Source organism: Ctenopharyngodon idella, chromosome 1 (genome assembly GCF_019924925.1).
Source record: "Ctenopharyngodon idella isolate HZGC_01 chromosome 1, HZGC01, whole genome shotgun sequence".
In the NCBI taxonomy this organism is placed as follows: domain Eukaryota; kingdom Metazoa; phylum Chordata; class Actinopteri; order Cypriniformes; family Xenocyprididae; genus Ctenopharyngodon; species Ctenopharyngodon idella.
In genome coordinates, this window is record NC_067220.1 from 39,396,015 (window position 1) to 39,409,628 (window position 13,614).

At 34.2% G+C, this 13,614-nt stretch overlaps 1 protein-coding gene across 5 annotated transcripts in view; it reads right to left on the reverse strand.

Annotated features, from left to right (window-relative positions):
• fam13a (family with sequence similarity 13 member A) overlaps positions 1-13,614 on the reverse strand; it is a 57,237-nt gene that overhangs the window by 25,433 nt on the left and 18,190 nt on the right. For all 5 annotated transcript variants that reach the window (XM_051870021.1, XM_051869275.1, XM_051871597.1 and 2 more), the window contains 3 exons: positions 11,540-11,632; positions 8,925-9,127; positions 4,913-4,954 (listed from right to left, as the gene is read on the reverse strand). In XM_051870021.1, the coding sequence (XP_051725981.1) occupies positions 4,913-4,954; positions 8,925-9,127; positions 11,540-11,632 (338 nt within the window). The remainder of the gene's footprint in view (positions 1-4,912; positions 4,955-8,924; positions 9,128-11,539; positions 11,633-13,614) is intronic.

Here is a 13,614-nt window from a genome sequence, read left to right on the forward strand (position 1 = left end):
CAAATTTTCATGTTGCGATAATTGCTGAAGCTTTTATCACGGTATACGGTATTATCACGATATTGAAATGAGTAGCAAAAAACTGTTGTCATAGTATAACAGGTTTAAGAACTCTTTTTCTTATAACAAAAAGAACTCTAAATGTTTAAATACAATAACGCAATACAAAAAAATATAAAGTAAAATTTTTCAAACAGATTAAAGTCCAAAAGAATTATAAAGAACAACAGGCAACACTTTACAATAAGGTCTCATTATTTAACGTTAGTTAATGCATAAAATTAAGAATGAGCAATAGCTACATTTGTTACAGAAGGTATTATTTTTTTGTTAATGTTAGCTAAGCAATACAACTGATCACTGTTAGTTTTAGGTATATTGAATACGTTACAAGTTTTGATTTTAGTAATGATATTACACATTAACTAAGATTAATAAATGCTTTATAAGTATTTTTCATTGTCAGTTTGTTAATAATGAATTAACATGTTAACCAATGAAGCCGTATGTCAGTTTTACTGAATAATAACAAATATTTAGAACATTTTCAATCATTATAGGGCATGTTGTAGTCCAGATTAAAATATAAAAATGTTTAAGTTTGAAAATAAATAGCCTATTATGTATTTAAGTATTAAGTATTTGGTGTTTTGAACAACATTGCGAATACAAAAAATGAATGGCTGTTTGAAGCATTTTAAATACTGTACTAGCAAAGCTTCTTTGTTTGCCGGGTTTCCGGGGTAACCGCTGCATTCCTGCAGTTCCATCAGCGCCCTCTGCTGTCAGAGAGTGAACGTGTACTTTCATTCAACATGTCTCCTTCACTCGTTCCGCCATGTGCTTCATGCACGTTGGGCTTGTTTACATCTGAGCGTGCGTGTTCTTTTGACGCAGCATACAGCGGTGTTGTGCATTTTATACGGTTGATGGAGAAACATTTCTTATTATTATCCATGTTAAAAGTTAATATTTTTGTGCAAATCATGCTAAATTTTCTTCTGGATTTTCTCTCATAAAAAGAACAGCATTTATTAGAAATAGAATTTTTTGCAACAATGTAAAAATCTTTACTTTCACTTTTGATTAATTTAATAGATCCCTGCCAAATAATTTTTTTTTAAATTCTTAATGACCCAAACTTTTGAACGGTAATATACATTTATATATATAGTTACTATAGTCAACTCAATGTGTTTTCCTGTTAATCAGGTTTAAACAGTTGTAAACTGCTATCAGAGATACAACACACAATCACAACAAAAGACTTGATAATTGTTCGAGGTGGTTTCAGTTGATTCTTGCCTTAGTATCACGAGTAACACAATTCTGCACTGAAATGATGCCCTGCCTCCAAATATATATATATATAAATATTACACAGAAAATATTTTAAACTTTTGCTTGCAGTCTACAATACATTTTGGACCTCTAGCGAGTACTGTATTTGAAACTCTAGGGAGCTGTTTTAATATATTTTTGAACCACTGTTGTTTTTTTCAGACAATGCCTTCATGTTGTTACATAAGGAATAACTGATGACGGACCACTGAATTATTAGAAAATAATGTATACCCGAGGTGGTAATGCGGCTACACCTCGGGGGTGCATTATTTTCTAATAATTCAATGGCCTGGAGTCAATTATTCCACTTATTCCACGGTTATTACACCTCAAGACATTGTTCACATGTTGTATTTCAAGGCATTTGTCAGGCCCTTAAAATGCTTGTGTGTAGGACTTATTTCTTAAGTGGGGCCAAAAAATAATCGATAAATCGAAAAGAAAAAAAAAATCATTAGATTAATCAATCATCAAAATAATCATTTGTTACAGCTCTATATACAAGAAATTTTTTAAATTTATTATTTATTTTGTGGCAGGTCCAACTGCAGAACACCGAACAGACATGTGCATTGACTCAGGCTGCCCATTCAGGCTTTCCCAAGCTTTAGCTTCTTAGTTTGAATTGAATTGAATTGAATTGAATTGAATTGAATTGAGAGAGAGAGAGATTAAGCGTGTGTGCATTACCTAATTCTCTCAACTGTGTTTGGCAGCAGTGTCTGTACTAATAGCAAAAATGTAAGTTTATCTGCTTCAAGAACAGTGCCATTATTACCTCGCTAGTGAGAAATGTCATGTAGCGTTTTTATCCTATCGTTTACTATATTTATTTTCTTGGTCAGTGTCATTGTGGGTTTTGGTTCTTTTGCTGTTGTAGGCTGTAAGGACATTCTGAAATAACTGAAATCATTTGGCGAAGTGATAAGGACATGTAATGCAGTCAAGACCTGCACACCTTAGAATGTTCGTCAACCAATCAGATTCAAGCATTCAACAGCCCTGTAGTATAAAGCACTGAATAGAACACTGCATTGTACACATTGTTTTGAAGCCAGGAAATCTCCCATTGGATTACTGACCTCATTCGACCATCCAAATCAGAAAAACAAATATGATTTACCAGAAAAAAACTAATCTAAATACTCTTACATTGGAAAGAAAGTTCCAGAGAATGACTCCACGGTAAAAAAATAGCTGCGTTATCTTTTGGATCCGGAAATACTCCAGACACAACAGTTATGTCCTTTACCAGCAGCGCTTTCAGGGTCAGAGCCAGTCTCTTACCGCTCACAGCTGACTACTCGCTATTTAAACACCATGAGTGAGTAAACACTTTTCTCAGGATTAAGCACTATCAAAAGGGATGACTATTAGATGCAAACATAGATGCTATAAAAGGCTGGCAAGAATATGGCAGTGAGAACAGTTAGGAGTTGAGACAGAGGACTAAAGATGATCTGATGAGGTCTGTCGGTCTTACATAACACAGTGGTCATAGGGTGCACTCCAAGGGCAAGGACTGAGTAGAAGCTGGCGCTAAAACTAGTCTCCTACCCTAGACATTTCTTCCATATAGTCATCTCCCAAATCTAGTTCACAGCAGTGGGCAAAACAGGAGTGAACCAAACTAGCGATGCTAACAGAAAACGGGTCCTAAGATATGCATGTTACTTGAAAAACTAACAAATACAAACATGGCATTTTAATGACATTTTAAGGATCATAGAGCAAATAATATGTCTTCAATATAAGCTTTATGTTTAAGGGCAGATATGGAAAAGTGCCTTTTGCCATTTTGATTTTAAAAATTAATTTTAAACTAACAAAAAATGTTCTAAAACAGACTCTTTAACATTTTGTAAGACCAAGGACCACTTATCGATAGAAATGGAACAGGGATCCTATTAATGAATGCCTATATCAATATCTAGATGTCCAAAAAAAAAAAAAAAAATTAAATATTAAATTAAAATGCACATATATATATATATATATATATATATATATATATATATATATATATATATATATATATATATATATAATGTTTTTTTTTTTAATTTTCATTGTGAAAGAAATTAATACTTTTATTTAGCAAGGGTGCATTAAATTGATTAAAAAAAAAAGACAGTTAATACATTTCTAATGTTACAAAAGTTTTCTATTTCAGATACTATTCTTTTTAAACATTCTACTTAAAAATATTAGTTTAAAAAAAAAAAAAAAAAAAAAAAAATCCACAAAAAAATATAAAGCAGCAACTGTTTTTAACATTGATAACAATAAGAAATTATTATAAAATATAATAATGTTTCATGAGCATTAAACCAGCATATTAGAATGATTTCTGAAGGATCATGTGATGAATATAATAAAATAAGAAAATATATTAAAATAGAAAATAGTTATTTTAAATTGTAATAATATTTCACAGTATTACTGTTCTGTAATATTTGAACTGTATTTTTGATCAAATAAATGCAGCCTGGGTGAGGCTGATCTTTCAAAAACATAAAAATAAATCTTGCCAATCAACATATTATTATTATTAAATCTCTCTCAAAAGCCTTTTATTATATAAACTTTTATTGCAGTAGAAAACCCAAGAACTATAAAACAACACAGCTAATAAGAGCTTTATTTGGCAGGCTAAAATTATTTACTCACTGACTGACATCTCTGGCCTGGGCAAACACACTTCAACCATGTACACACCCAAACAAGAGGTTAAAGGTATATTATATTTATTTGCTTGCATTCCTTATTGACAGTAAAATGCAGTGGAATACAAGAAAAGACACTAGCAAATTGGTTGGCTGAAATGTCAACACTGTAAATAAACAACCAAGATCAATTACAATTTCTCTGTTTGTACAATAAAGTCGTACAGGTTGGTAATGATATGAGGGTAAGTACATGATGAAGAGAATTTTCATTTTTGTGTGAACTATTCCTTTAAGGCTCTCTGCTCTTGTTCACTAGTGCCAGAGAGAGTGTGACTGTCTGCAGCACGAGGGCTGGGTTGGGTAAACTATGTGATGGGAAATGTGTGAAGGGTCAGTTGCTATGGTACGAGAGGGGACCTGAGCTGATGCAATGAGTCAACACATGAAGGAACTGAGAAAACAACCACAGGAGAGATTTGTTTTGACCTGTTCGCTACCAGATTCATCACGCTCAGAAACCATTAGCAGCTGCCCCTGACATGACGCTAAGTGGATTTCAGTTGTTTGAGCGATCATTTGTACATAGTGTTGTGTCGTTATGTAAAAGATCTGTGCAAATAACATTTGTGACATTTACTTTACTACCACAAATCATCTAGCAGCTGAAGCTTAATGTACAAAATAAACACAAAGTTGTTTTGTCAAATCTGAGGACGTAAATTGAGACCTTGGTCCCTGGTGGTCCTCATGTGTAGATCATTTCCATTTTGAGATATTATAAATAAAAAAAAAAGTCCATTCACACCACCAAAATAACATGTTTTTCAACAGCAGGGAGAACAGAAGGAAAAAAAAAAAAAAAAAAAAAAAAGAGCGAGAGAAACTGTGACTGGTCCTACCTAATATAGAAAGGAGATATTGGTCTTTCATCTTCTTGGAGGCTGGAATGGAGAAACAAACAGGTCACAATTACTGAACAGCACAATCTACACATATCTGGTATTTGCCAGAGTAAACAAAACCGTTTTTTGGAACACATGGTATGAGTGTCTAAGAGTGCCTATTGTCTGGTGAACAATGAACACGTCGTGCCGCAGTTCAGAGCTTTTGTTTGACTTGTCTCCAGTAATTACTACAGCTGGAAAGAACCGTATCCACTCCACATGCTGGAGTCCGGCCAACAAAACATGATGAGCTCAGGAGTGGATGTTCCACAGATTCAGATTTGTTGGGAATTAATATCGTTATGGAGAACAAAACAATCCACATCTCCAGGAAACCAGTGGGACTGCATTAGTGTCAATAAACAATGGCTAATATAGTCATGATATTGTAGCTGAATTCCCCCCCACCCCCACCCCCTTTTTTTGTGAGAGGAATATCTGTGGAATGGACTAAAAATGGTCAAATGTGTTAAATGGAGCAGAGTATTACACACACACAAAATTATATTTTCAATACATATTTATTAGATTTTTCCATTTTTACAAAACAATCTGAAAATCTTAATTTGAATCAGTATTTTTTACTTTTTGTGGTAAAAATATCTAAACATCCTTCTGACTAAAACTATAATAATCAAATATAAAATAAAGTTAAATAAGATAAGACAGACAATGAAGGCTAAATAAAATTTAATTATTTGAGGATCTAAATAAATAAAATGACTCACATTGCATTGGATGGATGGATGGATGGATTTTATCTTATTTGTTCTTGTTTTGTTCATGCTTCGTATGCTTCTGGAGTCACATGGATTACTTTAATGATCTCTTTACTACCTTTCTGGACATTGAATTTGGTAGTTGCGTAAACTGTCAATATAGAGACAGAAAGCTCTCAGATTTCATTAAAAAGATCTTCATTTGTGTTCTGAAGATCAATGACAGTTTTATGGGTTGGGAACGACATGAGGGTGAGTATTTAATAACAGAATTTTAATTTTTTTGGTGAACAAACCCTTTAAAGATACGCACAAGAAAACTGTGTTTTTGCTTCCACCCAAAAAGGGGCATTTCGGGCATGGTATAATAAATGATCTGTGGGGTATTTTGAGCTGAAACTTCACAGACACATTCTGGGGACACCAGAGACTTATATTACATCTTGGCAAAATAGGTCTCCTTTAAGGCACTTCTTTTCAGTGTAGCTGAAGGCATAATCAAATAATCCAAAATATTTCATAAACAAACATGCAAGGGGCATAGGATTTGTATAACTTGATATTCTTGTACATTCAAATGATGTAGAAATCTGTGTAAATTTCTGTGGGCGCAAATTCTTGTAATAATCCATATAACTGCTATGCTTGGATTGTGTTTAAAAAAAAACGGTACTAGAAATGTAGAGATCATTGAAAGGTCCATTCATTGAGTGAGTTGGCATGCACTGTTCAGAAGTACGTGTGATATTACCATGAACGCTGTTGCAAGATGTGTGTTGTTGTGTGTGTGTGTCAAAAGGGAAGTAAATAATCTGAGAGTTGGCCACACTGAATCACGACCATCCAATACAACGGATTTAGATCCCATTCACACATAAAATAATAAAAATTAAACCAAGTCCATTTGGCTCCAAACAGCTCATGAATCACAACATGATTATCAGACAAAGTTCTTGTGCATTTGTGTGTTTGTCGGGGTGCCTCCTTTTTGTTGTAAAATGCGAAACAACCCTTCCCGTAAAGCCTACCAAGAATTAGGGTACCGCACATACCTGAAAAGACATTTCGCAAGATTTCTTGGAGAATCTGAATAAAAGGGAAATATTTTTCCACTTCACTAGAGCTCTTAAGTGGTGTTACACAGTCTGACAAGGGTATTAAAATAATGACTGCCGTCATGAATTACAAAACGGAAATCCTGCTTAGCCACCACCTCCCTGAGGGAACAACAAGGCCCTTTTACTGAGCTTTTGTTCTGTGAGAAATTATGGAAAAGTACTTGACTACAAAGGACAATTTTAATTATTACTGATCACAGTTAAATCAATGCATTAATCTACAGACTTCATGAGGTGTATATGCTGATAAATCTATAGCAGTCACAAAAGGTATCTAATATTTGGCACAAAGGCGAGATTGCGGGATTGCTATTCCCTTCAAAGACCCACAGGAAGATGCAATGTCCACATATACGTATGGAAAGTCACAGCAAGCTGACTAGACAGCTGGATCAACTGAAAAACTGTACTGTTTTCTAAACTCCAGGGTTAATTATTGGAAGGCTAACTTGTTGGACGAAATATTACAATTAAAGTTTTCTAAAAATGAATAAAAATTGAATTATTGTTTTAAGCCACAATACACATACAGTAGCTGCTGCTACTGTATTGCACGATTTGCACTCACATAAAGTCAAGAAGTTAAAGTCAGCATGAAACAGAAGTCACGATAGTCTTTTCTTCCCTATTATGACATATATCCAAGTAAAACGGCTTCACGAATAAGAAAAAATGTAGGGCGGGACTTGATTTTGTCCATGGGGAATTGATTGGATGGCTGTGTTTTGCTATTGGTGGATCTCATGTGAGTGACAGGTTGCCCCGCCCTCACGCCAGTAAACGTCATCAGAGGAGAGAAGAGATGACGCTGCAAGTGGGAGGGGAAGTTATTTTAATTAAAGATTACGAGGGCACATGAATTATGATGTGCGTGGATAAATCATTTAAAATAAATACTGTAATATTCAATTAAAAAAAAAATTATAATTGTCAATTTTGATTTTATGGTGACTTTAATGTTATTCCTAAATGGTAGAATAGAACCAAGTGTTGGGCTTGATAACATCAGCTGAAAAGTAAGGTCATTTCAGAGGTGGCGCAAGTTATTATATTTTGTTGAAATATTATAAAGACAAACCTTTTTTTTTTTTTTTTTTCTTCATTGGAATAATGTGCTTTGATGAATTGGCATAACACCAATGTAATAATAGTAGATGACATTTACCCCACACAGTGTTACATAAGCATGTCAGGTACAGAACCGCTCACATCAGTTGTTCTTATTGACATATCTTTATGCTTGTGGTGTGTGTAAACAAAAATCTATTTTTGGACAAGTACATTTCAAACATGATGCACCTGTCTGAAAAACCAGTATAGAAAAGGCATAGCTTGTCCAAAAAAGAAATTTTGTCAGCATTTTACTGTAATATATTCCTATACAAATATTTACTACTGGAGTAAAAAGACAACTAGCGGACTACAACTAGATTTTATATTAGAATTAACATGTCTCATATTAATGACTCAACTTGAAGACGGAAAGTCGCGTCTCAGACCGCGCGCAAATACTAAGTTGAAGTCTTGCGCTTGAATGGACAAATTCACACAAAAATTATGTCAACATGCCCGTCTTGGTGAGTATCCTAGCAAACATTATTAGTAGGTTATGTCTTAAAAGAACATAAACAGTCTAGAAAGACAATGCATGTGTATCAGTATCAGTATTTTGGATCCGTGCAGTAGGTCTTAAAGTGACAGCAGCCAAATATTCCTGCTGTGTGTTTTTAATGTTAATCAAACAAAAGACAAGGAAATCAATCATTGCTCTTGACTGAATAACTTTTGTAACTTTAATAATGATTCATCTTTATATAATTTGTACAGTGAAGATTATATGCAATGTTATTTTATATTTGATTGCTTTATTCAAATAACCTGAAAAGCACTGTTGATTTTATTTGTATCTTTGCTCTTTTGCATTTATTTGTGCTGTTGCTTGTAGTTTGATTATTTGTTCTTATTTTCTTTATTTTTATTTGACAGTAGTCTTTTTTTCCCGATAGACAGATATATGTATTTTTGATCAAATAAATGCAGCCTTGGTGAGCATAAGAGACTTCTTTCAAAAACACGAAAAAAAAAAAAAAAATCAGACTGACAACAAACTTTTGAAAGGTATGAACTGACCTGTTGAAGGTCTCTGTGGATGTGGCGGAGCTTACGGTCTGATGGGTCAGATTCATGCCGTCAACACTGAGGCTGATGCTCCGGTCTGGACTGTGCAGAGGGCTTTTGTCCGGACGATGGGACAAAAGCCTGGAGTCGGGATCACCAGAGGGGGCCGGTTGAGGAAAAGATCTAGGCATTTCCTCTGTCTTTATCTTCTTCACCTTAAGAATACAGATAAAAAGAAAGACAAAGAGGGTGGTTTGTTTGATTACTGAAGGAAACACCCTTGGACTGACATCAAGATAGTGATATAAAGCACAATAACAAGCATTAATAAATAAGCTTAGCATACATAGGTCTTACCTTGCTAAACGATAAAGGCTGTACACGGCGAAAACCAGTTGAGTAAGTGTAAGAGGTAAAAAATCTGACCCGCACAAGAGCCAAGTCAAATTCAGATCGATTCATTGCCACTTAATGATGCTGAACAGCTAACTGACCTTCAAATGAATAATACCCATGTATTATTGGTAAACAGACCTTAAACTAATACTAAACCACTTGTATTAGCAGGACCCCAGCAAATAATGGCACCATCATCCTTGGACCGCAGCTGCAAAACTGTGTTTATCCAAAAGAGACTCTGAAATCTAAACTTTTGAGCACTGATTTTTGAATTACAAGCCAATCTCTCACAGCAAAGCGGAAGAGATGACCAAATTTACCTCACAAAGCAAATGAGATCATGCAACAAATTCACAAAGACTACAATAAGATTAGATTGATCTTCAACCCATTTAGTCCTGAAGGCACTAGGCAAAGGTAGGTAATGGCTTTGACTACGGTAAAGGGGACACTAACGATCGAGCCCACGTGGGACCTATTTAAGGCACAGTAACTGAGTGAGATCTGGACATCGATACACTAATGTGTTAATGATGCAAACAGCACCGGAAAATCATTGTTTTATTGAGTTCTGCATTAAACGCCTTCGACTGACTGTTTATAGAAGGGTCGAAGCACTGACGCAAAGGCATTGTGTTGTCGTGTGGTCTTTTAAGATGGTAGACGTAAATGAAAAGGTTTGAAACATGTAAGTAGTAGCAACTTTACATAGCCGCTCGCTCTAAAGTTAACCTAGATAAATGTGTGCCATTATTAGGCGCATATCCAAGTGTTCGTGCAAAGTGTGGAAGCTGAAGTATAGCGCTTTTACTGCAAGACATGGAGGCACCGGCGCGATCAGTACGCGGGGCCGTGTAGTACGTTTATGATGGATGGATGCACTTTCTTCAGCTTCATACTCGGTTCCGTTCACTGCCATTATAAAGCTTGGATGCGCCAGGATATTTATTAATATAACTCTGATTGTGTTCATCAGAAAGAAGAAAGTCATATACACCTAGGATGGCTTGAGGGTGAGTAAAGCTTGGGGTAATTTTCATTTTAAAGTAAACTAATCCTTTAAAGGCTCATTATTATAATTTATACGGCTTATTAATATACATGTAGGCATGTGACGGTATCAAATTTTCATGTTGCGATAATTGCTTAAGCTTTTATCACGGTATTATCACGATATTATTTTTAGTAACATTTAGTTACATTAACTAAAAAATTAACATTAAGATTAATAAATGTTATTTTAAATTCTAATAAATTAAATTCTAATAAATGCTATAATATTTTTATTTATTTATTTATTTTTTTTGGTCAGTTTGGTAATAATGAATTAAAATGTTAACTAATGAAGCCTTATATGTCAAGTGTTACTGAACAATAACAAATAATCAGAAAATGTTCAATCATTATAGGGCATAATGTAGTCCATATTAAAATATAAAAATGTTTAAGTTTGAAAATATTAAACCTATTAAGTCTTTAAGTATTTGCTGCTGTGATGAACAACATTGCGAATACAAAAAAAAAAAAAAAAAGGCTGTTTAAAGCATTTTAAATACTGTTAGCGCAGCTGCTTTGTTTATGGGTTTACGGGGTAACCGCTGCATTTCTGCTGTTCCATTAGCGCTGCTGTCAGAGAGTGAACGTGTACTTTCATTCAGTGCGTCTCCTTCACTCGTTCCGCAATGTGCTTCTCATGCACGTTGGGCTTGTTTACATCTGTGAGTGCGCGTGTCCCTTTGAAGCAGCATACAGCGGTGTTGTGCATTTTAAACGGTTGATGGGGAAAGTATTCTTAAAATTTATTTATTACAAATTATTCAAATTTGTTTATTAATTATTTTATATTAAATTGAGTTAATTATTTTATATTATTAATTGAGCATTTATTAGATCAAAAACAGTAATATTGTGAAATGTTATTACAATTAAAATAAATGTTTTCTATTTTATTATATTTTCATCATATGATCCTATAGACATAATCCTAATATGCTGGTTTGGTGCTCAAGAAACTTTTTTTATCTATGTTGAAAACAGTTGTGCTGCTTAATATTTTTGTGGAAACAGTGATTTTTTTCCAGGATTCTTTGATGAACAAAGTTCAAAAGAACAACATTTATTTGAAACAGAAATCTTTTGTAATATTGTAAATTTCTTTACTATCAATTTTAATAAAATAAAATAAAACATTTCTCTGCTCTTTGCTGAAGTCTTGCAGCGATTCTTACCTTCTTTTTTCTTGGTGTGGGTACAGGATTGTCTGGACTTGACTCACTTTCTCTTGACGGGCCTGTATTGTCAACTGAAGTGCAAGGAGTGACCTAACGGAAACACCTAGTGATCAGTCAACAATCTTTAATTTATAGTTTTTATAAACAATACATTCTGTTAAACAGTAAATGGTAAAACTTGATTAATTTGAAAACAACATTTTGTCAAGTAGTTTTTTTGTATTTACTTTGTTTTCTCTCTACCTTGTTTTCTATGTGATTCTGCTAGGCATCCAGAATAACAGAACTAGATTTTTACATTTTAAATAAGAGTTCTGTTTCCCCCACCAAAGTTTCGGAGTGTGTTGCTATGCAGTTACTAGGGTGCCCTGGGTGGTTGCTTATTAGCCCAACATCATGGCTTGCGTCCCTGCTTCAGTGTAAGTCTATTGGATTTGTTTACCAACTTTATCCCTTAGCATACTTAGAAACACCAAGATCCATAATTTTTGTGGGGAACGAGTTACAAACCAGAGTTTAATAGGCCTGTTCAACACTGTCATAGTCCAGACCTAGATGTTTCTCTGTCCTCACCTCTCATTGGTAGAAAGTCTTCCACTAACAAAACTGACTCACTAGTTACATTTCAACTTATAGACTTATGACACAGCCCTACCAGATTCAGTTTCCTCACTGATAATCAATCATCGTAACTGAACAGTAAACAAAACACTTTTGCAAATATAAATAGAGATGGTAGACAGTGGTGTAGGGTTGTCAAATTAAAATTATAATTTCGAATACTCATTGAATTTAAAATAAAAATCAGATGCACATTTTAATGCAAAAACAGTGCATTCATATTTTAGGTGTAAAAGTTCAACTTTAAAAAAAAAATCATGCCTCGATACTTTGTGGGGGGGTTTCTATTCCACTGCATCTCATGTTTTTAAACGCAAAAAGTACTCTGTGATCGGAGCTTCGGCTCTTTGTATTAAACTATGCTTAAATACATAATGCTTTTTTGTTTTTTTGTTGCTTCTGTTTATGCAGTATATAAGTGTATGTATAAGTCATGTTATTTCATTTCTTTGAATAAACAACTTAATGCGGTGCATTAATATTTTTTGCCTAACCCATTTGTTAAACTGAAATTATGCCTTTTAAATTTGAATATAATTCAAACATTAGTAATATTTAAGTAAACAAAAATTCGAATTTAGTTTTTTCAGTAATTTTGACAGCCCTACAGTGCTGGTGCACTTGTTCACTCAAATATTCGGTACATTTTTGCAACATCTTCGAACCTTCTGGATGTTCAAAACCATCCCAATACAAAGTTCAAGTAAGCATAGGACAAATGAGGTCTCTGTAATCTTTGACCCTTGTTTAGTGAAGTTTAATGATAAGCAAACATTTCCTTCATGTTTCTTTGACTGTGTGTCAGCTACTGATCACAACAAAAGAAAAATGAAATCATAAAACTTCATGTTAAGTACAATGAAATCATCCAAAACAAGGAAATGTTCACGTTCCGAGAGATAACAAGTATTCCATTCAAACAAACTCATCATGCTATAAAATAAGTCAATAAATAAAATAAATATCCATCTCCTTCCACTGAACACACTCGTTAAACTATCACTTCAAAATAATCAGCGTTGATGTCAAGAAATGTCCCGTGTATAAAGTTCCTGTTTGTTTATGCTGGCTTTCCCAAAACAAAATGAGGTAATCCGAGCAAGCCAGTTCGTTTAGCGCTACGTGTTAAGATGAATGATTTTTGACCCCTTATGTAATTGGAAACATCTCCGCTGTAGGAAGTGGTCTTATTTTTCATGAAAGTCACATCATGTATTTTTTTCCATCAGCAATTCTGAGTCTGTTTACGACATCGTTTTGCCGATTAGACGGTTCTCCCACAGGCCTTATCTGGTCAAACTCGGTTTGATCAGCACCACATGTCTATGTAAACAGAGGACTTTCAATAGCTTTGAATTTCAAAGATAACACAAAAACACAGCATAAGCCAGTACATGTTAAGACCTTCCTTGGCTGAGATATTTCAGGAAGGTGGAAGATGGTGAAATATT